The sequence below is a fragment of the Marmota monax genome, unplaced genomic scaffold, assembly GCF_021218885.2.
Source record: "Marmota monax isolate L192 unplaced genomic scaffold, Marmota_monax_Labrador192_F-V1.1 WCK01_AAM20220418_F8-fsc00160, whole genome shotgun sequence".
NCBI classification, from domain to species: Eukaryota; Metazoa; Chordata; class Mammalia; order Rodentia; family Sciuridae; genus Marmota; species Marmota monax.
This window is the reverse complement of record NW_026694183.1, coordinates 1,404,698-1,432,604: the sequence shown is the minus strand read 5'-3', so window position 1 is coordinate 1,432,604 and position 27,907 is coordinate 1,404,698. Positions and strand designations below refer to the sequence as shown.

Here is a 27,907-nt window from a genome sequence, read left to right as displayed (position 1 = left end):
CTGCAAATCACTATCCTCAGGCGCATGCTGCTGCTCATACGAAATCCTGGCCACCCCAGGGGGGACCGTCCACACTGGCATTTCGTGCTCTGTCCCTTCTGTTCCTTGGGACTCCTGGGGGCAGAGCCAACAAGCTCTGGAGGCCCCAGGTCCACATGCTCTGGAGTAACCAGGCAGCAGAGAGCATGGCGGTGAAGGAGTCCGTCCTGGTGGCTGGTGATTGAGGAGACGTTTCGCACCTTTTAAAATCTGCCTCTTCCCTTCCCACTGTCTTCCTGGCCAGTCCCTCCTCATGAGGCCTCAGCCTGGGTCTCTGTCCCTCAGGCCACCTGCCAGCTGGGTCCCTCTGCATCCTTGGTGTTTTACCATAGAGAACCCAGCCCTGTGTCTCCTCTGCACAGTCCCCTGAGACCAAAGTCCAGCCAGGGTGGGAGCAGCCCTCCATGCTGCCCGGTAGACCCCACCATGTCCCAAGTGCCTGTGGACTTATTGTCTGTCCCCAAGGTGGGGAGTCCTTGGGGACAGTGTCCAGGTCTGCTGTATAGAGACGGTGTCACACCATGTGGCTGCTGAGGGAGGCAGGAGAGGTGGCCTGCTCACCCCAATGGCCTCCCTTGTCTCCTTTACCCTGGGGTCACTAAGGGCTCTGGTTAGAGGAAGCCCATTGAGTGACATTGCAGAAAAGTCTCCCAAGAGGAAAGACGTCAACAGGGAGGGAGGAGACAGGGTGACACAGAAAGGGTCCCTTTCCTCTCTGTCCTCAGGGCTGCAGGCTGGATGTGGTGGTGGGGGCCATGGGCAGAGGCCACCCAGGCAGAGGCTGGCTGAGGCTCCTCCTCTAGGAGGCCACCGTCCCCTCCTGTCCCCTTCCCGTGGGCCTCCTCCTGTGGGCTCTTAGTTCCTCAGAGAGGAGCTCTGGGGGCAGACTTCCCCTGCGGCCCTGAGCCCTGGGCGACATGCTGCTGCTGCTGCTGCTGCTGCCCCTGCTGCAGGGCTGTGTGTGGGTGGAGGGCCAGGGGGGTTACGACCTGCAGGATTACACCCTGAAGGTGCCCAGGGAGGTGACAGTGCAGGAGGGCCTGTGTGTCCATGTGCCCTGCCAATTCTCCTACCCCTGGAGCCGCTGGACTAAAAGGGACCCAGCTCATGGCTACTGGTTCCGGGGACGGGACACAATGACGGATGCCCCAGTGGCCACCAACAACCGTGACAGGAAGGTGCGGAAGGAGACCCAGGGCCGCTTCCACCTCCTTGGGGACCCAAGAACCGACAACTGCTCCCTGAGCATCAGAGACGCCAGGAAGACAGACACGGGGACATACTACTTTCGGGTGGAGAGAGGAGGCTTGAGATACAATTACCTATATGACATGGTCTCAGTGCGTGTGACAGGTAAGGCACCAGGTCAAGGCAGCCTCAGGGAGGTCACAGGACAGGGCTGGGTGGGACCCTGCCCTGGGGGAGTTGGGGTCAGCATTAGGGGCTCAGGGAGCAGCTGGGTCAGAGCCTGAGCTTCTCTCAGGGCCCCCCCTCCCCCCTCCCTCCTGACCCTGCCTGTCCCCCTCTGCTCACCAGCCCTGACCCACACCCCTGACATCCTCGTCCCTGGGACCCTGGAGTCTGGCCGTCCCAGCAACCTGACCTGCTCTGTGCCCTGGGCCTGTGAGCAGGGGACGCCCCCCACCTTCTCCTGGGTAGGGCCCTCTGTGTCCTCCCTGGACCCCAGGACCACCCACTCCTCGGTGCTCACCCTCACCCCACGGCCCCAGGACCATGGCACCAACCTCACCTGCCAGGTGACCCTGCCTGGAGCCCGTGTGACCAGGACAAAGACCGTCCACCTGAACATCTCATGTGAGAGCTGGGCTGGGACACCTGGGTCTCTGATGGGGCTGGTCCCTGAGGGAGCAGGGAGAGGGGTCAGACCCTGGACACTGGGTGCTGGGTCCTGAAATCATGTGGGGGCTGGGCCAGGAGGATGCAGCCTCCACCCCTCCCCACCATGAGGCTCCTGGAACAGAGGGCTGATGTCCCCAGCCTCCCACTGACAGGTCTGCGCGTCTCCCTGCCCCAGACTCTCCACAGAACCTGACTGTAACTGTGTCCCGAGGAGCTGGCCCAGGTAGGGAGGGGCCTCGCTGGGGCTGGGGGGCAGGGCCTCTTCAGCTCAGGGCAGGTCTGGTCCCCCTCACCCTGGTGACAGAGCCCCTTATTGGGGAACCCATTGACCCCTCCCCACCTAAGCCCCACATGTGCCTTGAGCTCCTGTCCCCACCCTCCCAGGCTCCCTGGACTCCAGCACCTGCCCCTCACCCCCACAGGGACAGGGTGACACTCTCACAGCAGAACTGGGCTCCCAGGCCCCCTCCCAGCCTCCTCCTGGACCCGCCTCCAGCTTTGATCTAAGTGCTTGTGGGAGGAGGCACAGTCCAGGGCACACGCAGAACACGCCCAGCAGGCTGTCCCCAGAGCCTAGGTCCCTCCCAGTGTCCATGCAAGCTGAGCCTTGGACTGTGCACCTGAGGCCTGAGAGGTCACTGCATGTCAATAGCACTCAGGGTCCTCGTTCTCAGTGGTGAGGGTGTCCCACTGCCCAGATGGGCCCCGTTCTGTGGGCGTCCTCTGCCAACCAGCACTGAGTCCATTCAGCCCACAGGAGTGTGCAGTGGACGGTCCTGAGCCTCCGTCCACAGCTGGGTGTGCACGTCAGTGAGCTCAGCTCCTGAGCACAAAACACAGCTGTGCCACATGTTCTGGTCTAAGAGCTTGAGTCAATATAGCTGAAGGAGGTACAGGAAAACACATCCGTCACAGGAACATCAACTTGGCCATATTCCTGGGCCCAGGTCAAGGGTGTGTTTTCCTGTGCTTCATTCAGTTATGAGTGTGTGTGGGTCCCCTCTCTGGACTCCAGGGTTCTCTTTCCTTTGCTCTCTTTGTCACTCTGACCCTCTGTCTCTTTCTCCACAGAATCCACAACCCTGGGGAATGGCTCATCTCTTTCCGTCCTGGAGGGTCAATCTCTGCGTCTGCTCTGTGTCGTGGACAGCCGTCCCCCTGCCAGGCTGAGCTGGTCCTGGGGGAACCTGACCCTGTGTCCCTCGCAGACCATGGACCCTGGGGTGCTGGAGCTGTCTGCAGAGCACCTCAGGGGTGGAGGGGAATTCACCTGCCGTGCGCAGAACCCACTGGGCTCCCAGCACATCTCCCTGAGCCTGTCACCGCAGAGTGAGTGTCACAGTGGGCTGGTGAGGGCCAGGAGGAGGGGACACCACCCGCCCCACACCAGTCCCTGCAGCCACCTCCTTGGCTTGAGAGGGAAGCTCATCTCTGTCCTGCCCTCAGCTGGGGGCCTGGGACCCAGAGCCTCGCTGTCCTCTCCCTGCTGGGCCAAGGGGTGGTGGGTGGATCTTGGAGGCCAGGTGGGCCTTAGACAGGTGTGTCTGGGCAGCAGGGCCCTTGCTTTGTGGGCCAGGACTCGTGAGGCATTTGCCTTGGGCACAACATTTAGGATGAAGCCAGAAGCCAGGAGCCAAGAATAAAAGCAAACAAAACCCCCGTGAGAACAGAACCCGCCCAGACACTGAGCGAAAATAGTATCACGATGCAGTAATTAAAACAGTAAAAATGGATGCAAACCAATTCTATGGTGAACAAAATACCAAATTTTAATAACCACACGGCGCCCCCCCCCATCCTAGTTCTCCTGGTCTGGGAGAGGGACCAGGAAGGCTCAGTCCAGGGTCCTGCAGGGAGCCCCAGGGAAGGAGGAGGGATCCTGGGAGCTGACTCGGCAAAGGGATTCCCTCTGGTGCGTCCACAGGCAAAGCGGGGCCTCTATCCGGAGTGACGCGGGGGGCCCTCTGGGGCGCTGGAGCTACCTCCCTGCTCTTCCTGTCCTGCACCCTCCTCCTCCTCCTCGGGTGAGCGTTGGCGGGCGTCGGGGAGGCCGGGCAGCACCCTGGAGAGGAGGAGGGCGAGCTGGGCCCGGCCCTGAGCTGGAGGGACCTGGATGGCCGAGGGCGTGAAGCCAGGGCACCTGAGGTCCAGGTGGGCTCTGGGGGAGCCAGCCACGCAAGCCCACGTCCGAGCAAGGGGCTCCCGGGCTGTCCCCACTCTCGGAGGCCGGAGCCCGGAGCTGCCTTCCCAGTAGGAGCCTCCAGGACAGGGCTGTCCTCTCCCACTTGGCCGCCCTCCTGGGCTCAGCAAGAAGCAGGGGTGGGGCGGCCGTCTGCCCTCTGCGCCCCCCTGGCCCCACTGAGGGCTCCTTGGTGTCCCCATTCAGAGCGCGCTCCTACAGGAAGAGGTCCACCAGGCCAGTGGCAGGCTCAGGGGATACCAAGGCTGTCCAGGACCCGGCGGCCTCTCAGGTGAGTGACATGGGACATCCCCACACCTCCCGGAGATGTCCCCAGGACTGCTCTGCTGGGGGTGGCACGGCTGCTCTCCCCTCTTCCCCCAGGACAGCCGGCTGTCCAGCTGGATGCCCACACCGTGGGCTGCTGACAGCGCCCTCCTCCCTGCTTTCTCCCAGGCCAGGCCCGAGGGATCCCCCCCTCTTCTGCTGTCTCCTGTTAAGCCATTGTGTCACATCATGTCTCCTCAGAGCAGCGAGCACCAGCCCCCACACTCCCTGACCCCTTCATGGTTAGGGGCTGGGATCTCTTCCCTGGACCTGTTCACCTCCCGCCTCTGTCTCCCCTTCCACCTGGTGCCATCTTCCAGGCGCCCAGTGTCCACTTCCTCTGCACTTGAACATCGTCTGCAGGGCCAGACGGTAGACCCCTTGGCTGCTGACCCCCTGTCACTGTTGTGGCTGCTCAACTCTGCTACTGTGGCATGAGGATCTGCTGTGTCACGGGGTCTGTGCAAATGGTGAGCATGGCCCTGTGGCAAGGCTGACCCACAGGGAAAGTGAGCTCCTCAGCCCCTGGTGGCCCCCTACCTCCCATCAGGTCAGGAGCCTGGGGGAGCCAAGGAGCCCCTTGTCTTCAGTGAAAATTTAAGGGGTGCCAAGAAAATCTCAGGAATGGAGACAAATAGTGTTCTAATGAGCTGTCTTTTTTAAGCTCAAAATTAATGAAAGATCCATAATGAGCAAGATATCAAAAATGTAAATAGTGACAAAATTAGGTAACTAAAGTTAGTTAAGGTGACTTAAGGTTGTCATTCAGTCCAGAGACTTTGTGCAGCGTGGCCGCATTCCCCTGAACAGAAGGGAATCAAAGAGTAGGTTGTAAATACCGTCTCCCCATGTTCATCTCCAGCAGAGCCAGGAGGGACAATGACCTCAGGGCTGGTGGGGACATCAGATCCTCAACTTAGGAAAAGGCTGTGCTACATATTAATGAAACGTGATCATTTCAGTTATTTTAAAGTTCTCTAAAAAAGCTGACCATTAAAAATGTCACTAAAACATACAAACAGAGTGTTCCTCCAGTTGGCTCAGCTGACACTGTCACTAATGCTGGGTTTATTTTCCAGGAATTTTGGCATTAATTTCTATTTTTAGTATCTCTGCATTAAAATATTTATCTCAATTTCTGACATTTTTGACCCCCTTTTTAATTTTTCTCTCCTGGTGAGTCCCCAGCTCGCTCGCCTGGCCCTGTCCTCCCCACAGCCTGCTCCCGCCCCCCACACTGGGCTCCTCTGCAGGGGGCTTTCACTGTGGTCCCCCAGAACAGAACAAGGTCATTCGTGCCTCTGGGCCTGGGCCTGCCTGTTCCTCCCTCTCAGAGGCTCTTTGCAGTCCCACTATTCATTCCTGTCACCCTCCGTGCTCTAGGGACCTGTCACCCTCCTCCTTTGTGTTTTGTATCTAGAGCCTACTTTGGAGAGTTTGGGCAGCAAAGTAGCCTGCTCTGGAATTCCTTAACCCCTCAGGGGATGTCCCTGAGACCTACCAGGGACCAGCTGTGTAGGGGCCAGGGACCCATCTATGAGACACAGCAGCAAACCTGAGGCTCGGAGCTTCTCTTCTAGACAGAGGGATGCAGCAAGCCACCAAGCAAACAGATGGTGGGTGCATGGGCACAATGAGAGAGAGACTTACTCTGGGGAGGAAGGGTGCAGGACTGGGAGGGGCTGAGAGGTTCTGTTTTTTAGATCTGTCCTTGAGGGTGGAAAACCATGCAGCGTGAGTTTCACCATCTTAGCCGTGTTGAAGTTAGAGCTGGTCAGCAGATCCCTGGAGCACTTCATCTCCATCCATGAGCACAACCCGCTGCCCTCCTGGCCCCTCCCCCCACCCCGCCAGCCACCCTCCTACTCTCTGTCTCTAAGCCTTTGCCTCCTCTGGGGCCTCACTGAGGTGGACCTCTACAGGATTTGCCCTTTTGTGACTGGCTTATGTCATGCACACGTCCTCAAGGTTTGTCTGTGGTGTAGCATGTGACAGAAGGTCTTTCTTTTTAAGGGTGAATAATATTCCACCACATTTTCTTTGCCCATTTATCTGTTGATGGGCATTCTGGTTGCTTCTATTTGTCGGCTACTGTGAATAATGCACAGCTGTGTGAGCATCCTTTCAAGATTCTGTTTTCTAGTCTTCTGGATATGTGCCCATAACTAGGATTTCTGGATTATATAGTGTCCTTTTTTTAATTTTTGAGGAACTTCCTGTTTCTCAGAAGCTACACCATCTTACATGCACCAGAAGCGTACGAGGTTCCCATTTCTCAACATCCTTGGCCACACTGTTTTTTGTGTGTGTGTGGTTGTGTAATTTCCTATTATTTTCCTAATACTGTCCATCTAATGCATGTGAGGTGATAGTTCTCTGTGGTTCTGATTTGCATTTCTCTGATCACTAGTGACACTGAAGATTTTTGTGTGTGTGCTTCTGGGCCATTTCTGTGTCTTTTTGGAGAAATGTCTGGTCACGTTCTTTGCCCACTGTCTACTTGGGCTGTGTTTTGTGCTGACGTGCTGCAGGGTTCCTTCTGCAGCCTGGCTCTTGGGCCCTTATCAGATGGAAGGCTCTCCCAAGTTGCTTCCCATTGTGGCGAGGGCAGTGACGAGGGGGCTCTGGAGTCTGTGGTGTGAGGGTTCCAGGCAGAGGGAGCAGTGGGTGCAGTTACTCCAACAGGAGGCTGCCCAGGGGTGAGGGCAGGGCCTGGGCTCTACAGAGGGAGGCAGGTGACCCCAGGAGGTCAGCTGGGAGAGGCTGAGCTTATGCAAATCCCCTCTGCTGTGGGGCTGTGCAGGGTCTGCAGGCCTGAGCAGCAGGAGGGTGTCCTCTGGCTGCTGTGTGCAAGAAGACCCTGTGTATGTGTGTGTGGTGTGTGTGTGCACGTGTGTGTATGTGTGTGTGTGAAGGAGAGACCGTGTGTGTGTGTGAGTGTGCGTGTGTGTGTGGTGGGGGGCAGGTGTGTGTTGGGGGGGGCAGAGGCCGGAGGTTATAAAGGAGGCTGGGAGGCATTGCCAGGCAGGAGGTCATGCTGGCTGGAACCTTGACTGGCCTCTGGCTGGCTCCTGAGGTCAGCTGAGTGGGGCCACTATGGACAGGGAACGGGGACTGAGTGACAGGATCCAGGATGCGTGACTCCCAGACATTTGCCCTGAGCAGTCAGAATGGAGGCGCCAACCACTGAGGTCCAGATGAGGTAGGAGGAGGGGACTTGGGGGAGGGAAGGAGGAGTTTTGTTGAAATAGGTTTTAGTTTCTGGACAAGGGAGGGGTTCCGAGTACTGACAGCCCCTACTCACAGTGTTTCCATGGACGACTTCTCAACTTTACGAACATGCAAAGCAGCACCCACTCAGAGAAGCCACATTTCAGATTTAGCATGTTGACCTTCTCCGGGACCAGGGGTGGGTGGTACATGACATTCTGTGGCCCTGGGCAGGGGCAGCGTCCCCCACAAGCCACACCGGAGGTAGGCCAGCGCGGTGTTGAGTGGCTCCGCGGCTGTTCAAACTTGCTACAAAACAGACTTTGCGTGAGAGCTCTCCCAGTGCCAGGCTCACGTGAGTGTGGTGAGCGTGCTTAAAGGTCGGGGAGGTAAACTGGTGCTCCTGGGCCGTCCATGCACTAAGCCCACTTTTGACCTTGACCTTGTTAGTTATGTAGGTTTATTGGCTGTAACTTGAGGAGCGTCTGCACACTGTTGGCCCGACTCTGTGGTCCGGAGGGGGAGCGGGAGGAGGGCTTGCACGTCACAGCTGTTGATGGTGAGGGGCCGTGGGGACTGACCGTGACCACCAAGGGACGTTGCAGAGAAGACTCTGAGGTTCAGGGATCAGGAGGTGTGGACAGGACAGAGGGCTGCCAGGGCGGTGGATGGGCCTGGAGATGTCCCGTAGCTCAGTGCAGAGGGCCTCTGTGTGGGGAAGGTGTGCGGCTGTGTCCTCGGCTTCTGCAGAGTCCGGGAGGAGCAGGGCTCGGGGCCTCAGGGTGGAGAAGCAGCTTGAGTGTGAATCCTCAGAGAATCAGGAGGCAGGGGGAGGAGCCAAGTCACGGTCAGCTCTGTGGCGCCATCTGCTGTCCAGGGTGGGCAGAGAAAGGCCTAAGATGAAGGGGACCCCTGGGGGAACCCCTTGGCTCTCTGCTGCCTGACCTGCTCTATTAGCTTCCCGCTGCTGCTGTAAGACTCGCCACAGATTTAGTGACTTCAAACAAAAATACGTGTCACCTTACCATTCGGGAGGTCACATGTCCAAAATGGGTTTCCCGGGAATAAAGTCAGGGAGCGGGCGCTGGTCCCCGGGAGGCTCTGGAAGATGATGTTTTCTTGCTTTTGTGTCTTGGGGGCCTGGGGACCTGGGCGGGGGCGGGGCCTCTCTCCATCTGCAGAGCCAGCAGCATCGTCCAGTCCCTCGCGTCCCCCCACCCTCACTGAAGAGTCCCTCGTGACTACACTGGGCTCGCCCACAAACCTAGGATCCCTCTGCACCTCCACATCCTGGACTTAATTCCACCTGCAAAGTCTCTCTCACAAGGAAATGTATTTGCAGGTTCCAGGGACTCACATGAGGACATTTGGGGGTCCTTTTTCTTCCTGTTGGAGGGATACCATTTCTTTGGCTGGCTCCTGCCCCAGACCCGTCAGGCTGTAAGCATCTTGGGGCGGGCGCCATGTCTGGTCCAGGCACAGACTCTCCCAGGTGCCCTGTTCCTGCCCATCTTGTCATAATGCACGATTGGATTTTTGGTTTTTGATTAGTCCTTATTGTGACCACCGTCCATTAAGGAATGAGCTGCAAGAGGCCAGGCCTAGGTCTGTTGAGTCCACCAGGGTGCACCGAGCACCCAGCTTAGGATCTGGCACCGGGGCCCTCAGGAGGACACTGGGCTTTGGGTCAGGAAGAAACAGATGAGACCCTGATTTTACCTGGGAGTTTGGGTGTGCTGCGTCCCTACTTCAACCTCGGTTTTCACTTCTATGAAATGGAGACGAAATAATACCTCCCCCATGGAGCTATTGGGGGAAGTTCACGAGGCTTGGTGCGCGTGGAGCATTCGGTGCTTGAGGAAGTGTGCATGAGGGACAGTTCAACACTGGTGCACAAGGCTGTGTGGATGAAGGACACACGGGCACCCCTGCAGCCCTGGCCTCCTCCCCACTGTCCACCCTGACTCTCTCCTCTCTCTCCACTCAGAGCCGCCTGGTTGAGTCCCAGGCAAAGGAACGCTCCCCAGATCCAGGTCCCCTGGCCGTGGCCACCCGCCCCTCAGAGGATGAGGAGATCCTTTATGCAGCCCTCAGGTTTCATGAGGTGAAGGCCAGCGACCCACAGGGAGAGCAGGCCCCCGACAGTGAGTACGCGGAGATCCACATCCAGCCATGAGAGACTGAGACCGGCCCCGGCTCAAGGAGGCGCAGCCTCTTCCAGGGCAAGGAAAAGTCAGGTCCCTGCAGAGGGACGCCTCTAGGTCCTGGCGCCACGCACAACTGGAACCCAGACCTATTCCCAGCTGCGCTCCGTGCTGTGGCCACCTCCTCTCTCCCCGCCACCTGCCCACCCAGGGCCTCCGCTCTCCTCTCGCTCCTGAGCTCAACTCTTTCTGACTCCACTGCAGTGAGATCCTGCTGTGCTTCTCTCTGGGCCTGTGTCATCCACCACACTGTCCTGCAGGTCACCCAGGTGTCCCCAAGGACAGAACATCACACTGTATATTGCAAGAGAGGAGTGTGGTTGGTGGTGCTGGGGATGGACCCCAGGGCCCTGTGCCCGTGAGGCAAGCACTCTACCAACTGGGCCATGTCCCCGGGCCTCAAGGGAGGATTTTCAATGTCCTCACCACAAGGGAATGAAGGGTGTCACAGGTGATGGATGGCTGATTGGCCCAGTGTGTCAGTCCTCAGGGTATGAAGCTATTGAACATCACATTGTCCCCGATAAATGCACACAGTTACCATTTGTACATTAACACAAATAAAACTTTACAAAGCCCTACAGGTGAGGAATTGAGGGGCAGAAAGTCTCTCTGGGGGCTCCTCCTCTGGAGGCAGCAGTGGGCACCTGCCTGTGCCCTTGGCCCCCACGTGGCCATTCCACAGCTTTCCAGGAAGTGACCGTGCCTTAGGGTCAGGCCTGCGCAGCTCTGGCCCGGCCTCCTTCCCTCCTTCTGGCCTTGGCCTCCCGGCTCCCCTTACCTGTCACCTGCATGCAGTCGGGGGCCATCGACACAGGGAGCTCTCTCTGCTCGCAGCTCACCGTGGCTCCCTGGTCCCGAGTGGCCCATCCCAGCCTCCTGCGGCCTCCCTCCACGCCCTCTGGGTCCTCACTGCTGCCCACGCCTCCCCTGGCCTTTCTCAGCCCTTTTCCGTTGGCCCCATGACGCATCCTTTGGTCCCTGGACACTGGGTCCCCCCTCGAAGGCTGTCCTCCTGGTGTCCTATTCCTGTGAGCGTGGAGCTCCAGGGGTGGAGCTGAGAGGGAGGAAGCAGCCATGGTCTCCCCCCTCCAGGGCCAAACCAGGGAGTGAGAAAAGTGTCCCACAGTTTGAGGGTTATCCCCAGAATGAACCAATGACCTAAAGTCTTACCGACACACGTCACCCCAACAAGGGAAGGAATGGATCATGGCAGTCACTTCACAAGTAGGCGGGAAGGCAAGGACCCGAGGACTAGAGGGAGCACTCAAAGCCCTAAACCTGGTCCAGCCCATTCACAGCAGCATCACAAATATCAAGAGACAATGTAAGATGACCACCCCACAGTGCAGATGAAGAGACTGAGGTTCAGAGAGGCTATGCTGCTGTCTCAGGGTTCCTGCGCTGCTTGGGGCAGGGCTGGAGTTGGAACTTCAGCCTGATTCCGAGGTCTCTTCCTGTCTGACATGGAAGGAGGCAGAGGGGCCACATGTGCAGGAGACAACATTCCTTGGTGCTTCTCAGGGAGACAGGCAGCTGCCAAGGTGAACCTGGAGACTCCTACCCACCCTCTGAGCTGCTCTTAGTCCTCCCCCGCCATTGTTTGTTTGTTTGTTTATTAAATCACAGGTTGTCCTTTCCCCTGAGATGTCCACCTTTGATTGAGTCAGCCTGGTGATTACAGGACGCTTGGGGGTGGCCTGGTCAACCTCAGGGTCCTCAGGCTGACGTGGTCCATTACCTGATCAATAGATAATGCTGGGAAGTCCCCTAAATCATAGGTCCCTCAGAATCGGCATCTCCTGGCCTGATCTGCTAATTAACAGGGCACAAGGTCGAGCTGTAGATCTGGGGTTGGCTGGCCCGGGAGGGAGATGGCCTGGGAGTGACCTCCTGGGACAGTGGGTGGAGCCCAGGGGTCAGGACCTCACTCCTGCCCTTTGGGACCCTCTGCTCCCTGCGCGTCTGTCCTGTCCCACCTCCCGGGCTGTGCCCACGGGCAGCGCAGGGAGCAGTTTGCGCTGTGTTCTGAGACTCATGCCACCGTGAGCAGCATGTCTGTCCCTTTGTGTGGCCAGAGGGTCCCCTGGACGAGTCCACCCCGGCTCACTCACTCCCGTGCTCTTCCTCGGGGTGTGAGGGTGGCTTCAGTCAGGGGTGTATGGAGACAGCGGCTGTGACCCTGTGTCCAGTGCTGTGGGGGGCAGGGCCACCATGGAGGCCATGACAGCAGAGTCCAGGGCTCCAGGGGTCCTCCCAAGTCCATGGGGACCACCAGGAGGGAGGGAGGGAGTGGAGAGGGCTTGGGGAGCATCAGGGTGTCTCGTCATCCTGCTCACTGACACACACAGCTGTGGGTTGCAGCCGCCCCCAGAGACGGGAGTTCAAGTCCTGAGCCAGGCTGTGAACGTGACTTGGGAAGGAGGGTCCCCGCCCTGTCATCAGGTTAATATGAGGTCCTGCTGGATTCGAGTGACCCTAGACCCAGTGCCTAGTGTCCTTATCCCAGGAGAAACTTTGGCAGTGACCACAGAGTCCCATGTCCAGGCTCCAGGCTCCAGGGCCCTTTGGACAGAGACACAGGGAAGCGGCCACGTGGACATGGAGGGCAGGATGGACCGCAGCAACCCCGGAGCTGGAAGAAGCAGGCGGAGTCTTTCTAGAGACTTCAGAGGAGCGTGGCCAGCCACCCGTGAACTCAGACCTGGCCTCCACAGGGAGTCTGGGGCCGCCTCCCCGGGGCCTCCCTGGCCAGGCCCTGTCCTAGCTGCTGTCTTGCAGTACCCTGTGAAGGGGTGTCTGTCAGGCAGCCCCCGAGGGCAGGGACCCCTGAGCTGGCCAGGCGGCCGGCACATGCCTGGGATTGGCCGCTGAGGAGTGTCTGCCCCCTCCCTCCTTCCCATCTCCTTCCCCTGAGTCTTTGTCCCTTTGTGGTGCCATGTGATCAGCACACTGAGTTAGACCTTTGGGGACATTCAAAGACAGCTCAGAAGAGCCCCGATGTCGTATCATGGACCCTGAGCTCAGGGCTCCTTAACTGCTCCAACTTTATTGAAGGACCCCAAGGCCCCAGGCCCAACATTAGGAAAACTAACCCCTGTGCCCTGAAGCTGCAAGATGTTCCATATAGATAACCCCGGAAGGGCCAAACTTGAGCAAACAGGGTAAAAACAGGAACTAAAAGGACAGGATGCAATTTTATGGTTTTTCTGAGAACTAAAGTGGGAAAACAAGTTTACCCCCCTAGGTGACTCAACTGCTGAATTCAGAGGGACCAATAGGAAGGCTGTTGCTGTGCTAAGCTAAGACCTAACCCACCTGTTCCCTATAAAAGATCTATACCCCAAAGCCCGGTGTGCCAGTTCACCGAAGCTCCGGCTGAGGTTTTGCTGTGCACCCGCAGGCGCCTGTGTGAGAATAAACGCCTCCTGCTTTTTGCAGCCAGTGTCTCGTGTGGTTCATTCCGGGTTTGGGATCTGTGGATATTTCATTGTGGAGGCCCCACCGAGATCCAAGATCCCGGTTCCGGTTCCGATCCCGGTCCCTATCCGGAGGACACCCGACATCACTGGGAGGTAAGCTGGCCAGCTCAAACTGACTGTCTTGTTGTCCTGTTGGTTATCTGTTCTTTGTTCCGCGCAGCGTCTGTAAGACTATATGATCCTAGGCATAGTCATTTAGTATTCTGAGTATTCTGAGGCAGTTCTGTCATTTAGTATTCTGAGGCAGCTTGAGAAGGAGTTGACGAACTCGGACTTCTCCCCTGCCACCCTGGGAGACGTCCCAGGGATCAGAAGGGTCCATTTCTTTGGGGCCCCCGGTGTTTCCGAGGGTTACACCATTTTTGTAGGCGACAAAGAAGTACAAACTTCTCCCAGGCCATCTGATTTGTTCGGTTTCCACCGAAGCCGCGCAGCGATCTCACTGTTTGGTTTCGTTTTTGTGTCATTGTGTCTGTCTCTCTATTTCCTCTCTGAGAGTAACATGGGACAATCACTAACAACCCCTTTGAGCCTAACTCTAGATCATTGGCAAGACGTTCAAGATCGGGCAGACAACCTGTCCGTGGCAGTCAAAAAAAAAAAAAAAATGGGTAACACTCTGTACCACGGAGTGGCCAATATTGGCCCACCCTCGAAGTTAAATGGCCCCCAGGAGAGTCCCTCCATCTCTCTCTCTAATTTGCAAAGTCAGAGATTGTCTTTCAGCCGGGGCCGCATGGCCATCCAGATCATGGCTTTTAACCTTTCAGGACCTCTGCGAATCCCCTCCTGCATGGGTGGGATCCACGCAGTCCGCCGGGAGGATTCCACCCGTCCCGTCCCTGTTCCTCCCGGCCCCTCCACCCCAGGAAGCGAACGGGTCTTCCTGGAGTCGGGCTGCTTGGAAATGCAGCCCAAGGCGGATGATAAATTCCATCTAAGGCTGAATACTGAGACTAGGGAAGCAATGTTTTCTTCCCCCCCCATAACCGGCTTGAGTGCAAATAGAGATGCCTGCTGGGGATTTAACAACTTTGACATCTCGCTTTGACTTTTCTCAAAGCCCTGTCCTCATTATTAAATTAATGTTAATTAACTTTAGAGATGGGAACCAAATTTTCAGTCACAAATTTTGACACTCTCAAGGGGACTTTTAAGGAGTTCCCACTCTGCTTTCTTGGGGAAGCCTAGCACTCGAAACAACTGCAAGCAGAGGATGGACTTTTTGGGAGCTGGCTACTAAAAAGTTAAAAAAAAAAAAAAATACCTAAACTAGAGGAACTGATCCTGTGGGTGAAAGATAGGATTAAGGGACTCCCAGCAGCTGCCAGAGCCATTTAGCTCTGGGGAGTTCCCTGGGTCCTTATCTACATCTTAAGGATCTGTTTACTTAACCTCTGTTTACTTAAAAAGAAAGGACACTGAATGCAGTAAAGCCAGTCACACTGAGACCCTTGATTTTACACCTATAGTTGCCCCTACGTGAAAACATCTGGTCCACTCATAGGAAAATCTATGGTGCCACTGATGGGAGTCATAATTAAATGAAAGTTCAAAACCTGGAGAGATATTTTCTTATCTGGTTGTCTAATTGTTTCTTAGGGATAATCTAGGTTAAATATGTGTCTAAAAAATAAATAATAATAATTTTTATTGTAACAATCTGGTATCTGAATGGGTTTCTAAAGCATTGCACTATCTTGCAGTTAAAAGTTGGGTTTAAACAATTGTTTAGTTTGATTTCAGATAGTTCATGCTAGAAAACTTAAATACTTGGGATAAAAAATTTTAAAAGTTTCAATTTTGAACTGGGTAGCCTGAAAAAAAAAAATTAAAAATAGATCCAAATATCTTTAATTCACGTGATTCAAACGGTTCAATTTAGATTGGGTAAACAGATAAAAGTAAAAATGTCCTCAAAATTAAGCTTATAAGTTTCTCTAGGTGTTCAAAAAGGCCCTAATAAAATGTTAACTCTACTTAAATTTAAAAGTTTACAAGTATTGTTTCAAAATGTGAACAAAAGGAGGTTTATATAATTATGGTGTTATTAATGTGTTCATATCTTCCAGGTATACAAGTCTGTAAGGTAAAAGCTTCAAAAGAACATTATATCAAGCTGGTGTTCTAAAGTTGTATGGTAATTTTAGGCTTAAAAAAAAATGTTGAAAATTCAATTATATCATTTGTGTTCTATAACTGAACTTGTTATCAATAAGATATGTACAGTTCCATGTTACTTTCTACTCTAAGATACAATTTATGTATTTTTAAGTTAATAAGAGCCTAATCTGTGTAAAGGTTTTATTGCAAAACACAAAAGTACATTACTACTTTTCTACAAGAGGTTAAAAGCTTTCAGCCTTTAATTCATATTTTAGGTGTGATATTATGTTGTGTTAGCTAATGTTCATGTAAACTTGAACAACAATTTATGTAAACTTTGTAAAATGATCAGCTTCAGAACTATAGTACTTGAGATTTATAAAGAGCCCTGCCTTACTTGAGATAAGGCTCTGTCCCATCTCACTACATGTGAAAATGGCTATAAAAAAAGTAAGCCAGATTTCAGTACAGTTAAAGTTGTGTCCAAAAGTAGGTTTTTGCCAAGATTACTAGGATCTCAAACAGGAAATTATGATGTATAACCCTGCCAGAATTCAAGGTAGCTATTATATAAGCTAAATATGTTTTTACCCTAGTTAGTTTTGTTTTGTAGTTTGCTTATAAATGGTTTAAGGATTGCCTATTAATATTCTAAAGAGGTATTGCTTTAAGAACACAACCTGGGTCAACATAAGATAAAAAGTTATCACCTACAGGATAGAGAGATAGACATTAAAGCCCAGTGCTCTTAATATAAGGCTGTTAATTTATTTGCTGGATGTTTAAGATCAAGTTTTTAAAATTAGTTAAATTAAAAGGGCCAAGAAAACCAATATTTGGCTCTTGCCCTCTGAGTCAGTCTGAATCAGGGAATAGGGGACTTCTCCAAAGGGCTCAGCAACTCTAGGCCACATAACCTCCTGAGCAGGGAGATTAATGAGACCAGTGGAGGACAGAAAGCCAAATGGTGCATTTGCTGTAAAGAGGAGGGTCATTAAAAAAGGGAGACATCCCTGATGCTTCTGAGGGAAGCCATATGGTCAAACAAGGCCTGGACCCATCCTAGCGCAAATGGCACTAGCAGAACTGAAAAGCTGCTATGAAGTTCCCGAGGACTCCCAGGATAACTCAGCTGACTGTAAACAATAGGTAGAAACAAAAGTCAGTTTGACTTGCTTCATCTTAAACACTTAGCAAAGACAGTCAAAGCCAAAGCACAGCTGTTCCTGGACATCTTAAATGATAATAATAGTTAAATGTAACTTCCATAAATAAATAGACTGGAGGCTACAAGAGAGATTCTTAGACAGAAATGCCTGATAACTGTCAAAGGAACTACTAGAATAGTTTTAGTCTAAGGCTTTTATTTCTAGACAACACAGGTAGACTTGATGTTTGCTAATATGGTTATCCAGCCCTAAGTAGCAGAATTAAAGATTTCTCTATTAGACACAGAGGAGAAACAAAAGGTTCTTTTGGAAGCTCGCAAAAATGTGCCAGGGAATGACGGGCGCCCCACCCAACTCACAAATTTGATTAACGAAGCTTTTCCTTTAACCCGGCCAAACTGGGACTATGCGACTGAAGCAGGTGAGAACCACCTACATCTCTATCGCCAGTTACTCATAGCGGGTCTCCATGGAGCAGGGGGGTCTCCATGGAGCAGGGCGACGGCCCACCAATTTGGCTCAGGTAAGACAGACTATCCAGGGGTCAGAGGAAACTCCGACAGCCTTCTTAGAAAAATTAAAAGAGGCTTATCGGAGGTTTACTCCCTTTGATCCTGATAATGAGGACCAAAAAGGAAACATTTAATGGGCCTGCCTTCGGCCAGGTAAGTCAGGCGGTAGCCAATACATTGAAAATTAATTAAAAATTACATTATGGTTATAGACCCCAAAGTTCAGGACAGGTAAAAAAGATAAATAGAACCATTAAGGAGACTTTAACTAAATTGACACTTGAAACTGGCACTAGAGACTGGGTACAACTCCTACCTTTAGCCTTGTATGGGGCCCAAAACACCCCAGGCCCACATGGACTAACCCCATTTAAAATCCTGTACGGTGCCCCACCTCCCGCTATTAACTTTTATAAAACTAAAACCTATGCCTCCCTCACCCCATCTATGCAGACTCATTTGCATGCTTTGCAATTGGTCCAGAACGAGGTCTGGAAGCCTCTAGCCACAGCATACAAAGAGGAACTTAAAACCCCCTTGCTGCCACATCCCTTCAAGGTCGGAGATACCGTCTGGGTACGCAGGCACCAGAGCAGGAACCTCGAACCGCGGTGAAAAGGACCCTACACTATCCTGCTGACCACTCCTACTGCACTCAAAGTGGACGGCATCGCTGCTTAGATCCATGCTTCCCACGTGAAGACTGCACATCCACAGGAGTCCGCAGACACCTCTCCGGATCCAGAATGGAAGTTGCAACGTACCCAAAATCCGCTAAAGATAAGACTCACTCGCTGTTGATTTTTCTTGTTTTGTGCTGTGTCTTCCCCATATCAGTTAACCCCAACCAATCTGTGAGCCAGACATGACAAGTATTATCGGGGACAAGAAATATAATTTAAAAACAAAAAAAAAACAAAAAAAAAAACAATGGGGCCTGAGAGTATATCATAAAACTGCCTATGACCCTGGGGTCCTATTCAAAATTAGATTAATAGTAAATACCAACCCCCAACCAGTATGCTGAGCCGTCAGCTGAAATAATGCTGGAATCCGAGCAGATGGGTCAATGGATATAAGATTATATCCATGATATAAAAAAAGGGGGGAATGAAGGACCCCAAGGCCCCAGGCCCAACATTAGGAAAACTAACCCCTGTGCCCTGAAGCTGCAAGATGTTCCATATAGATAACCCCGGAAGGGCCAAACTTGAGCAAACAGGGTAAAAACAGGAACTAAAAGGACAGGATGCAATTTTATGGTTTTTCTGAGAACTAAAGTGGGAAAACAAGTTTACCCCCCTAGGTGACTCAACTGCTGAATTCAGAGGGACCAATAGGAAGGCTGTTGCTGTGCTAAGCTAAGACCTAACCCACCTGTTCCCTATAAAAGATCTATACCCCAAAGCCCGGTGTGCCAGTTCACCGAAGCTCCGGCTGAGGTTTTGCTGTGCACCCGCAGGCGCCTGTGTGAGAATAAACGCCTCCTGCTTTTTGCAGCCAGTGTCTTGTGTGGTTCATTCCGGGTTTGGGATCTGTGGATATTTCATTATTGCCTCTTTTTTTCTGGTTGTGAAGAGATCAGGCCCTTGGTGAGGGGGAGAGACCACTTAAGAATAAACAGGAAAGTCTAAAGAGAGTAATTGGCACAGAGATAGCCCTGCAGATCTGAGCCCCCCACAGTTTGTTGCATGTGTGACACATAAACTGGGGGACACCCCATGCCCACACTGCGCCTGCCCCTCATGTCCACTGACCCATACGTGTTCCTACGGGATCCTATCAGCTGCCGCTTTGTGGGGAAGGTTTCCACCTTAGAATTCAGCACCTGAGGTCTCTAACATGGCTCAGAAGCTCAGCAAGTGCAGCGCCCAGGGAAGCGACTGTCTGTCTTTGGGCATTTGTGGGCTGCTTCCTTTCCCGTCCTCGGCAGTGCTGACCTGGGGACCCTTCCAGCCCCTCTGGTGACTCCAGGGCATGGGATGATGGAGATGAAGTGGGAAGGGAAACACTGAGGCAGATGGAGGAGGTGAAGGGTTAGAGTCAGAGCTCAGCCCAGGACCCACCCAGCCTGCTCCCATTGGTCAGCTCTGACTGACAAGCAGAGTGGCCAGTGGCCATGCCGCCCATGATGTCATCTCTCAGGTCCCAGATGGGGTCTTCAGACTTGTAGGAGCCTCTGTCTTCAAGTTCCCTCCCTGACTGTCCCTGCCAGGGTGACCCTGAGGCCTTCCCAGTGCAGCTGTCCCTGGTTGGGACTCTGAGCTCCTCCCCGTCGCTCTCCACTCACCTCCTTGCTGGATGGGGACTGTCCTCCAGGTCTCAGGTCAGGTAGCCCGATTCCTCCTGGGGAAGAATGAAGGAGTCAGGTCCAAGGTCCTTAAGTCCTGGGGACACTGAGGCCTGAAGGAGCCCAAGGTCTCACCAAGCCCCATCTCAGGGGACCCAGGGGCTGGAGGAGATGAACTGTGGGCGTCCCCTCTACTCTAGTCCTCACCATGCCCAGACCTGACTCTTAATACCAGGTTGTCTTGACATCAGAAGAAGGATGAGCAGGATCCGCCCTGGACGGTGCCCATCCTTATCCCAGTGCAGGTGAGGGTCAGACGTGCTGATGGTCTCCTGGGGGAGGGTCCAGGACCCCTGGCCACGTGGGCTCCCTGCTTCCCTCCAGCCTCCAGCCCCTGAGATCAGGAGGGGCCTGCTCCAGGAGGGATGTGGCCTCAGGTGGGTCCCCCCTGCTCAGCGGGAAGCTCTGAGACCTGGTGTCCTCTGAGCCCTGCCTTGTGGAGGTCAGCAGACCCGCCTTTCCCCCTGCCCTCCCAGGCTCCTGGGCCTGCCCTGCCCTGCTCCTCCTCCTGCGTCCTGCAGACTCTCAGTCTCCTTCCCAGCTGCCCCCTCTCTGCCCTGTTGAGGATGAGGTTCTGTCCCCACCTGGGCCTTTCCTTGTCCCATGCAGGGTGCTTTCTCACGGGGTGGTGGGGAGGGATCATTTGTGGTTGTCTCTTTATTTTTTATTGATAAAGACATTGTTTTTTACTCTTCAAAACGTCTCGTGTAACTGGCCTAGAGCAACTGTCCAGTAGAACCTTTGCAATGGTGCAGAAGGTCTGCGTCTGCATGTCCCATGTGGTGGCCACTGACCACGCGGGGCGGCCAAGCACTTGACGGATGGTGTGACTGAGGACCTGAATTTTTTGCTTATTTAATTTTAAGCCATTTTAAATTTAAAGGCCTACATATGGCTAGTGTCTCCCATATTTTTAACTCAAGCCTAGAGACCCTCCTTTTAAGGTAGTATAAATTTAACATTCAATGAAGCCAGTACTAAAATGTTTTCAAATGTTTAACATTTAAATTAGAAGACTTTTCAAATAATTGTGATCTCAAGTTTGCATTTCACTTAGGTTTAAGTTTAGCTTTAATTTGAAAATGAAGGTTTGTTCAGTGAAGAAGAATTTTGGTGTGCTGGACACCTGGGTGTATGGGAGGGTCCTTGGGGATTGAACTGAGACTGGACATGCCAATTCCAGGTGATGAGGACTGGCTGGTTGCCGTGGGTGACCAGCATGCTCTACCACACACTCCTGCTGTGACGTGCTGCCTCGCCACAGGCCCCAGGACAAGGGGACCAACTAACCAGGACTGACTTCCCAACACTGTGGCCCAACATCAACCTTCATCTTTACAAGTTGCCTCTCTCAGGTGTTTTGTTGCAGTGACAGAAGGCTGACAGTCACCATTGTCAGCATTATTACCACTGTCACCGAGAACGTCTCACTGTTACACCACAGCATCACCATGGTCAGCAGAGACACCATCATCAGCACCATTGTAACCAGCCTGGCCATCACCATCAGTACCAACATGACCAGTATCACTGCTGTTTATTAACATCCACTCCAGAGGTTCTCAACCAGGGGAATCTTGCCCTCCACATGGACTTCATGGTGCCTGGAGAGATTTTAGTGGTCTCATCTGGGGGTGGTGGTGGTTTTTATTATTGGCCTCGAGTGGGCAGGGGCCAGGGACCTACAATGCACAGGACGACCTTACCCCCACCTTGAAGAATTTTCTGTCCCTAAATGACGGTGGTGCCAAGGTGAGAAACTGGTCCACATTCTGTCCAGGACACTGGGATCCCTGTCCTCCAGCGCATGTCCAATGCCCACATCATCCTGCAGGGCAGGTGGGACTCTCAGTGTCCTCCAGGAGGGGCTGGGGAAGCTCTGGGGGAAGTGGCCTGCTCAGGGCCCCTGTCCAGCTAGTGCAGGGTGGGGTCTTGACCACACCGTCTAATCTCCCCCTGCCTGTCGACCTCTGGCCCCTGTGTCCCCACTTGCTTGGCAACGTGTGACCACTGGGTCCCTGTCACATGGTGGATGCCTGATGTGACCCTCCCACTGTCAGCCCTGGACTCGAGGCAGAGACTGAGACCCACAGTTTAAACACAGAGAAACTGGGCTGAGGAGAAGGGGTCCCTGCAGCTACCTGGAGTCGTGGCCAGCGCTCACCCCCACTGTCTCCCCCCCTCCCCGGCCTGGGTTCTGTCCACCTGCTCCAGCTCCTGGCCTGTGTCCCCTCCAGCCCTGCCTTCCCTTCTGCAGCCAGAGCTGGCCTTGAGTCCCAGCCCCGCCAGGTCCCCCCTGCCAGAGCGATGGGCACCTGTGGAGGTAGAGTTTGACCAGGCCGTAGACCAGGATCCCACAGAGGTGGCCGCAGCCCAGGGACGTCACCAAATGAGGAACACCACCAAGGGGCCCGAGATGGAGAAGCCAGGAGGAGGCGGAGGAGCAGGCGAGGGTCCTGGGGAGAGAACACCCGGGTCAGGACCCCACTCAGGCCTCATTCACCCCTCCTCCCTGGGCCCACCCCCCTCTGTGCTTCAAAGACTTACAGCACTTCCTCTGGGCACAGCACATGGTGCCTGGCCCTCTTTGGGGTGTGACCGAGTCTCCAGCCCACATCCTGCCCCTGCTCGCAGCTGGCTCTGGGGTGACCGGCTGGCAGCCCCCTGGGCCCTTCCTTGCCGTCTCACGCTGTGTGGGGACTGTCCTGACACTGCAGATGGGGACCTGAGTCTGGGAACCTGAGCTGCCTGCTCCTGCTCCGTGTGATGGTCAGGGCAGGGCCAGGATGTGACCTGGGTCTGAGACCCCAGACTCCTCCTGCTTCCTGGCCTGTCCTGGGCTCTCTGGGCCTGTCGGCCTCTCCCCTCGACACAGAAAGCTGGATGTGTGGATGGGGAGCAGCCGCCTTCCCTGTCTTAGACTCAAGTTCAGGATTCCGTGACAGGCACACAGGTAGGATGGTGGCCAGCACGGGACACGTGCTCAGTAAATGACAGCTCCCACTGTCCCCAGGATTCTCCCTGGCCCCTATGTGAGGGTCTGGAGCATTCAGAGGAGGCAGCTTTGGGCCTGGACACTGAGGACAGGGAGGACACCACCAGAAGCCATGAGCATGGGGTGGCACTGTCTAGGCACAGCAGGGAGGGGAGACCTGGAGTGGTGACCTGGGAGGGGCTGCGGCACTCACGGGGAGGCTGGATCCTGACGTCCCCGTAGAAGGCCAGCTGGGTCACCAGGTTCTCTCCGATGCATCGGTAATTGCCCATCTGCTCCCAGGCCACGAGGAAGAAGTTCAAGTTTGCATCCGAGCTCAGCAGGGAGCCGTTGTGGAGCCAGTGGTACTTGGGACTTGGGTCGGAATCACAAGAGCACTCCAGCTGCACCTGGGAGCCGATGCCAGCAGTCAGGGCGCCGTCGAAGCCCTTGAGGTTGGTGGACAGGCTCACGTAGTCAGGCCCATCTGCAGAGACAGGGCAGGAGACCTGCAGCTGCGCTTCTGCCCTCTCCAGCCATGAGGGGCCCCACTGTGTGCCCCAAGCTGGTCAGGACCCCCTGCCACCAAGCAGGGGAGCCGTGTCAGCGACTTTAGGAGCAGTGACAGCATCTGCCATCATCAGCCCTAGGGGCCCCTCAGTCCCAGGGAGATGGCCTCCAGTGACAGCGCAGGTTGGTGTGCGGCAGGCCAGGGAGTGTGCTGGTCTCTGTGCACCTCCACACGCCTGTTGAGTTCCCTCAACTCATGTGGTCAGTGCCAGTCGTGATCCATTCACAGGTGAAAATGCGACTCAGAGGAGAGGACTGGGGGTCTGAGCACCCTGGGGACACCGCAGCAGGCAAGTCGGGGGCTCAGAAGCCATCACCCCGAGTCGCTGCAGCCTGTGTGCCCTGGTCTTGTTCCAAACCTCTGACCCATGAAGGGCCACATGGAGGTGAGAAATTGCCTGTCTAGTGACTTTAGCGTCCTCAGATGGTCCCATGGCCTGCACCTTAGGAAATAGGAAGGACCACAGAGTAGTTACAGGTGGAGATGTGAATGTGATTTGGACATGTGACTTTTCCAAATGTTTTTTTTTTTTTGGTTGTTGGTGGACACAATATCTTAATTTTATTGATTTATTTTTTGTGTGGTGCTGAGGATGGAACCCAGGTCCTCACACGTGCCAGGCAAGCCCCTACCACTGAGCCACAGCCCAGACAGATGTGTGCTTGTTGTTGTGATTATTATTATTATATATTTCTGTGTTTGAAGACTGTGAGGACCTCTGGATCAGAAGTCCAGGGGACAGTCAAGATCCAAGTGTGGCATGTTTCCAAGTCCCGGGATGTGATTGACAAGAGCTGTTGGGGAATGTGAGGTCATGGGGGGCCGTGGCCTTGCCTTGGTGGGCAGTGGACGTTTCCCATGAAGGACAAGGACGTGTGAAATGCAGGAGGAAGACTTGCCTTTCAGAGCCTCTAACGCTGGGCATGGCTCCCCCCCGGCCCACAGCCGCCCTCTGATGGGTTGGAAATCCAGGCTCCTGTGGTCACAGGAGTGTCCTCAGTTCCACTGAGTAAAGGGGCCTGGAGGAGGAGGCTGGGTCTAGAGGAGAGCTGCCAGGGGAAGGCCCAGCGTGAAGGCTCCGGGTCACCAGGGCTTGGAAACTTAATCGACGGAATCACCTCAAACTGATCCTCTGAGAACCGCTTTCTTGTAAGCAGCCCCCTCTGTACAAAGCCAGAGCTCAGTGACCTCCCAGGGCCCATTTCTAATCACAGAAATGGGGACACGAGTTCCCCTTGAAAACCGAGTGCAGCATGGTGCTGAGTGGGTGCAGTTCTGGATCCAGAGCAGAAGATCCGGAGCCGGGATTCGAACCCAGACCAAGCAGGCTTGCCGGCTCTCCTGATCTGCCTGCCTCATGGCCACGTCCCAGGAAGGCCTTGCCCCTGGCCTTTCGACCCCCCCCCCCCCCAGAGCACTCACAGGCCACAGTCAGAGAGACGGTGTCACTTTTCTGAAGAATGTCTGGGAAGCTCTCGTATCTCTGTATGACGCACTGAAGAGTCCTGTCATGGCGGCTGACCCTGCGGATGACCAGCGTCCTGCCGTCTGCAGATATTGCTATGCGCTGACTGGCCGAGATGGGCACGCTGTTCCGGTACCACTCGATGTGGGAGGCGTTGGTGTGGCATTCGGCCGCCACGGAATCCAAGTTCTCCACCGCGGAGCTGGCGTTGGCCGAGATGACCGGTGGGGGCCCCAACTCTGGGAGAAGCAGGAGAAGAGGGTTAGGTGTGGGGACTGCCTCCCCAGCTCTGCTCTCCCAGGGTGGTCTTGGGGTGTGTGGAAGAGAAGCCAAGAGCTTGAGCTCAGAGGGTCGGAGAAGCAGGGCGTGGGCAACCAGCTGCCCAGGTGGGCCCCTGCCTGGGCCCCTGCTGCCCATCTGCTGCAGTATGATGAGCTCTCGGCACAACGACGGGGACTGATGGTTTTGAACCCCAAACCAGGAACCCTCATCCGAGGAGCCGTGAGAGATGGCATCCGGACCCCCATGGGGCTCCTGGTACCTGGGTCTGGTTCACTTCACAAATGCTCCCTCCGACCTACAGCAGACACATGGTGGGAATCTCCCCATGCCACGGAGGAGGACACTGGGGTCACAGAGAGAAGACACCTGGCTCAGGGCTGTGCAGCACTCTGAGTCAGAGGCAAACACAGGCTCCCTGTCTTCCACGTGGACAGTCTCCTCCCCTGGCCCTGGGGAGCCCCTGGAGCTGTCTGGTGGCCCCTGGGTTAAGCTCTGTAAAATGTCCACCCTGAAGCATGGGAGGGGCTGGTGGCTTGTGTCCCATCTGTAGATAGGTGGGGGGTGACATCCCATCACTGTTTTTTGTTATATAGGATTCCGTCTCAGCCAACTAGAGAGAGATTCCCACTGACCCTAAAGCCATATGAGAAATGCCCATGGACAGAGCCACAAGGCGGGTAATCGTAGTGTCTTCTAGGACCCCAGGGCCTCTGCTAAGCAGCCACAAGAAACAAATTCGGTCATCAGCCTGCAAGAGCCTGGACTGGCTTCTCCCCCAGCTAATCCTCTACAAGGGAACAGCGCTGGCCAGAGTCCTTTGGAGACTCAGAACAGAGACCCAGCTGAGCGTCACGTGGACCTCTGTCCAGCAGGAGCTGTGTGGTAACACAGGGGTGGCCTTAGGCAGCTGGCCTGTGGCTGGGTGTTATGCAGCAGTAAAACGTCACACTTTCCCACAGTGAAACCAGAGCCCTGGAGGTGGCGAGCGGCCCTGTGCGCAGGAGAAGCTGGGCTGCCATCGCCAAGGCTCCCTGTGCCATGCCTTCCGGAGACACTCAGACTGCATGATCTCCAAGGTGTCCCCTCCTAGAGCCCTCGGGTCCAGCTCCCATCTGCAGTGGGCAAAGGGACCACCTGCCATTCACCTAGAACCTCCAGCCAGCCAGTGGCTCTTTGGGTCCCATTGCCAGTGTCTACCCGAACCGTGTAGTTCCCCGTGTCATTTAAGGTGCACTTCCTGAAGGACAGGTAGCCTTTGCTGGTCACCGTCACCAGGTTGCTGTACAAGGGCCCAGGGACCTTGGAATCGGGGGGCCTGAAGCTGATGATCATGGTCTCCGCGCTGTCCTCTGCGCCCCGGTACCAGCTGTATTCCTGGACACCCTCGGGCACGTTCTCCAGGGCCAGGACATTCCTGTGTCTCTCAACGGCAGTGAGTGAGTCTGGGCTGATGAAGAGCGGCCCGGAGGCCTGGCGGGGCCCACAGGCCAGCAGGCTGGCTGCCACTGGTAAGAGAAGAGGAGAGACTGAGTCCTGAGCCACCAGGGGGTGGCCCCCGGAACGCTGTGTGCGAGGGAGAGCGATCCCTGGCCTGGCCCTTCCTCTCCGCTGCCCTTGGCCGCTGCCTGGTCCATTATTCCCTTCATCATCTCCTAGCCCGCCCTCCCCCTCGGTCCCTCAGCTCCCATCCACCCTCCCACGACCGTCACGTGGACCTCAACGAAGCCCAATCCTGACCCTGCTGTCACCTCCAGTGCCTCCTGTGGCCCCAGTGTTCTCAGGGTCTGACTCAGCACGTCCTCAGGACTTTCTCAGCAAGAGGTGATTAGGGGTCGCCTCCTTTGGGCCTCACCTGCCCCTCACCTGCCCCACACCTCTGCACCCCTTCAGTCCCCCATGTACTTAGTGTTGAGAAGACGTGGCTCCGGCTCTGCCCACTCACATGGGGCTCTCTGGATGCGCCGCGCTCTCCCAGTGCCAGCTTGGCCCCCACTGGTCCCCACTTGACACAGCGCCTGCTCCCGCTGCACCCTCACTTCTCGGCTCTGATGTCCCCCCAGCCTGGGTCAGGAGCCCCTGCCAGGCTCTCCAGCCCCCTGGACTTCCTTCATTCCAGCCGGGGCACTGGGTCTGTCAGGGCCTGGTGACGGGTCCCTGTGTCACCCTGTGCCTAGAGGTCCTGGGGGTGCAGGGACGGGCACGTCTCGCTGAGCCCTGAGTGTGCAGCACCCTGAGGGGAACCCGGGGTGCTCGGCAGGGGCTGTCGGGGTGCTATTACTCTGAGACGGTCCACACTCGTCCAGGTTCTCGGGAGTGGCTGTGCATGGGGTGGGACCTGTTACCACCCATGACTCTGTGCAGCCCACGCCTTGGCTGTGGAAGAGGCAAAGGAGCCTGAGACCCTGCTGCAGGCCTGGGTGGGGGCACTGGCCATGTTCCAGGCCTGCGTGGGGGGCACTGGCCATGTTCAGGGACAGCACTTGTGACCCCCAGTGAAGGGTGACCATTGTACAGGTTCAGGGCCAGAGGGTGCTGGGAAGGAGGGTTGGGTGGGATCCACCTGGGAGCTGGCGAAGGGCCAGGCAGACAGGTGCCAGGGAGAGGTGGTGGCAGGCCGCGGGTGGTCCAGGTTCAGGGCTCTGTGGTGTCGGGACTCAGAGCTGCGTGTGTCCCCGGGGCTGCATGTGCCTGCGCACGCGTCCTGCGGTCTGTGTGCGTCTGTGGCCTGTGTCTACGGTGGGGGTGCCCAGGTGTGTGAGCCCAGGAGGGTCCTGTGGGGTCCTTCCCCTCCCTCCCCACCGTCCTGGGAGTGGGGCTGGCCCTGGATGGGGAGGTTTCTGGCTCCCTCCCAGCCTGACTCCCCAGCTGACCTTCCCTGGGTCCTGGAAAACAGGTCTGGTCCCACTTACCCACAAGGAACAGGGGCCTGCAGGGGCCGCGCCTGGGGTCGGGAAGGTCCATGAACTGCTGGGGTCCCCAGGAAGAGTGTCCCCCCAGAGCCCGCAGCCTCTCTCCTCCCCCGACCTGCGTCTTCTGAGATGTGCTCTGTCCTGTCCCCTCTTCCTGGTGCTGGTCATCCCCAGGGTGGACTCTGCCCCCCAGGGCGGGAGTCGGGAAGGAGGGGCCCCGGGAGGAGGTCATTATCTTCATGGCCTCCTGTTGCCTTGAGCTCATTAC

At 55.4% G+C, this 27,907-nt stretch overlaps 2 protein-coding genes across 24 annotated transcripts; one reads left to right on the top strand and one right to left on the bottom strand.

Moving 5' to 3' along the window:
* The first annotated feature begins 729 nt into the window (after positions 1–729).
* LOC124107868 (sialic acid-binding Ig-like lectin 9) lies at positions 730–13,259 on the top strand. 20 transcript variants are annotated; one of them, XM_046466131.2, is made up of 8 exons: positions 750–1,392; positions 1,576–1,854; positions 2,075–2,122; positions 2,971–3,228; positions 3,824–3,923; positions 4,286–4,370; positions 4,535–4,875; positions 9,603–9,730. In XM_046466131.2, the coding sequence occupies exons 1-7, from the start codon at positions 957–959 to the stop codon at positions 4,841–4,843; spliced, it is 1,515 nt and encodes a 504-aa protein (XP_046322087.1). In that variant the 5' UTR covers positions 750–956; the 3' UTR covers positions 4,844–4,875; positions 9,603–9,730. The 20 variants fall into 20 exon arrangements, 18 of the variants coding, with proteins under 18 accessions (XP_058441998.1, XP_058441997.1, XP_046322091.1 ...); XM_046466132.2 differs by lacking the exon at positions 9,603–9,730 and adding an exon at positions 5,826–5,909; XM_046466135.2 differs by lacking the exon at positions 9,603–9,730 and having other exon boundaries at positions 734–1,392; positions 1,770–1,854; positions 2,052–2,122; positions 4,535–5,424.
* On the bottom strand, positions 8,358–27,798 carry LOC124107871 (carcinoembryonic antigen-related cell adhesion molecule 18-like). Of its 4 annotated transcripts, none has more exons than XM_046466153.2 (7): positions 27,640–27,798; positions 25,876–26,235; positions 24,406–24,687; positions 22,627–22,899; positions 21,754–21,894; positions 19,379–19,434; positions 8,358–8,481 (listed from the first exon to the last, which is right to left on the bottom strand). In XM_046466153.2, exons 1-5 carry the CDS (start codon positions 27,689–27,691, stop codon positions 21,821–21,823), a joined length of 1,041 nt encoding a protein of 346 aa, XP_046322109.1. In that variant the 5' UTR covers positions 27,692–27,798; the 3' UTR covers positions 8,358–8,481; positions 19,379–19,434; positions 21,754–21,820. The 4 variants fall into 4 exon arrangements, with proteins under 4 accessions (XP_046322109.1, XP_046322107.1, XP_058442000.1 ...); XM_046466151.2 differs by lacking the exon at positions 8,358–8,481 and adding an exon at positions 16,237–19,099; XM_058586017.1 differs by lacking the exon at positions 8,358–8,481 and adding an exon at positions 16,237–18,676.
* Positions 27,799–27,907: the final 109 nt, after the last annotated feature.

Excerpts from the sequence above, each read along its gene's own strand:
- LOC124107871 (XM_046466153.2), bottom strand. The coding sequence starts at position 27,691 with ATGGACCTTCCCGACCCCAGGCGCGGCCCCTGCAGGCCCCTGTTCCTT. Across the intron at positions 26,236-27,639 it reads CAGGCCCCTGTTCCTTGTGG|TGGCAGCCAGCCTGCTGGCC; the intron begins GTAAGTGGGACC and ends TTCTCTTACCAG. Across the intron at positions 21,895-22,626 it reads CGTCAGGATCCAGCCTCCCC|GACCCTCGCCTGCTCCTCCG; the intron begins GTGAGTGCCGCA and ends TTCTCTCCCCAG.
- LOC124107868 (XM_046466131.2), top strand. The coding sequence starts at position 957 with ATGCTGCTGCTGCTGCTGCTGCTGCCCCTGCTGCAGGGCTGTGTGTGG. Across the intron at positions 1,393-1,575 it reads GGTCTCAGTGCGTGTGACAG|CCCTGACCCACACCCCTGAC; the intron begins GTAAGGCACCAG and ends TCTGCTCACCAG. Across the intron at positions 3,924-4,285 it reads ACCCTCCTCCTCCTCCTCGG|AGCGCGCTCCTACAGGAAGA; the intron begins GTGAGCGTTGGC and ends GTCCCCATTCAG.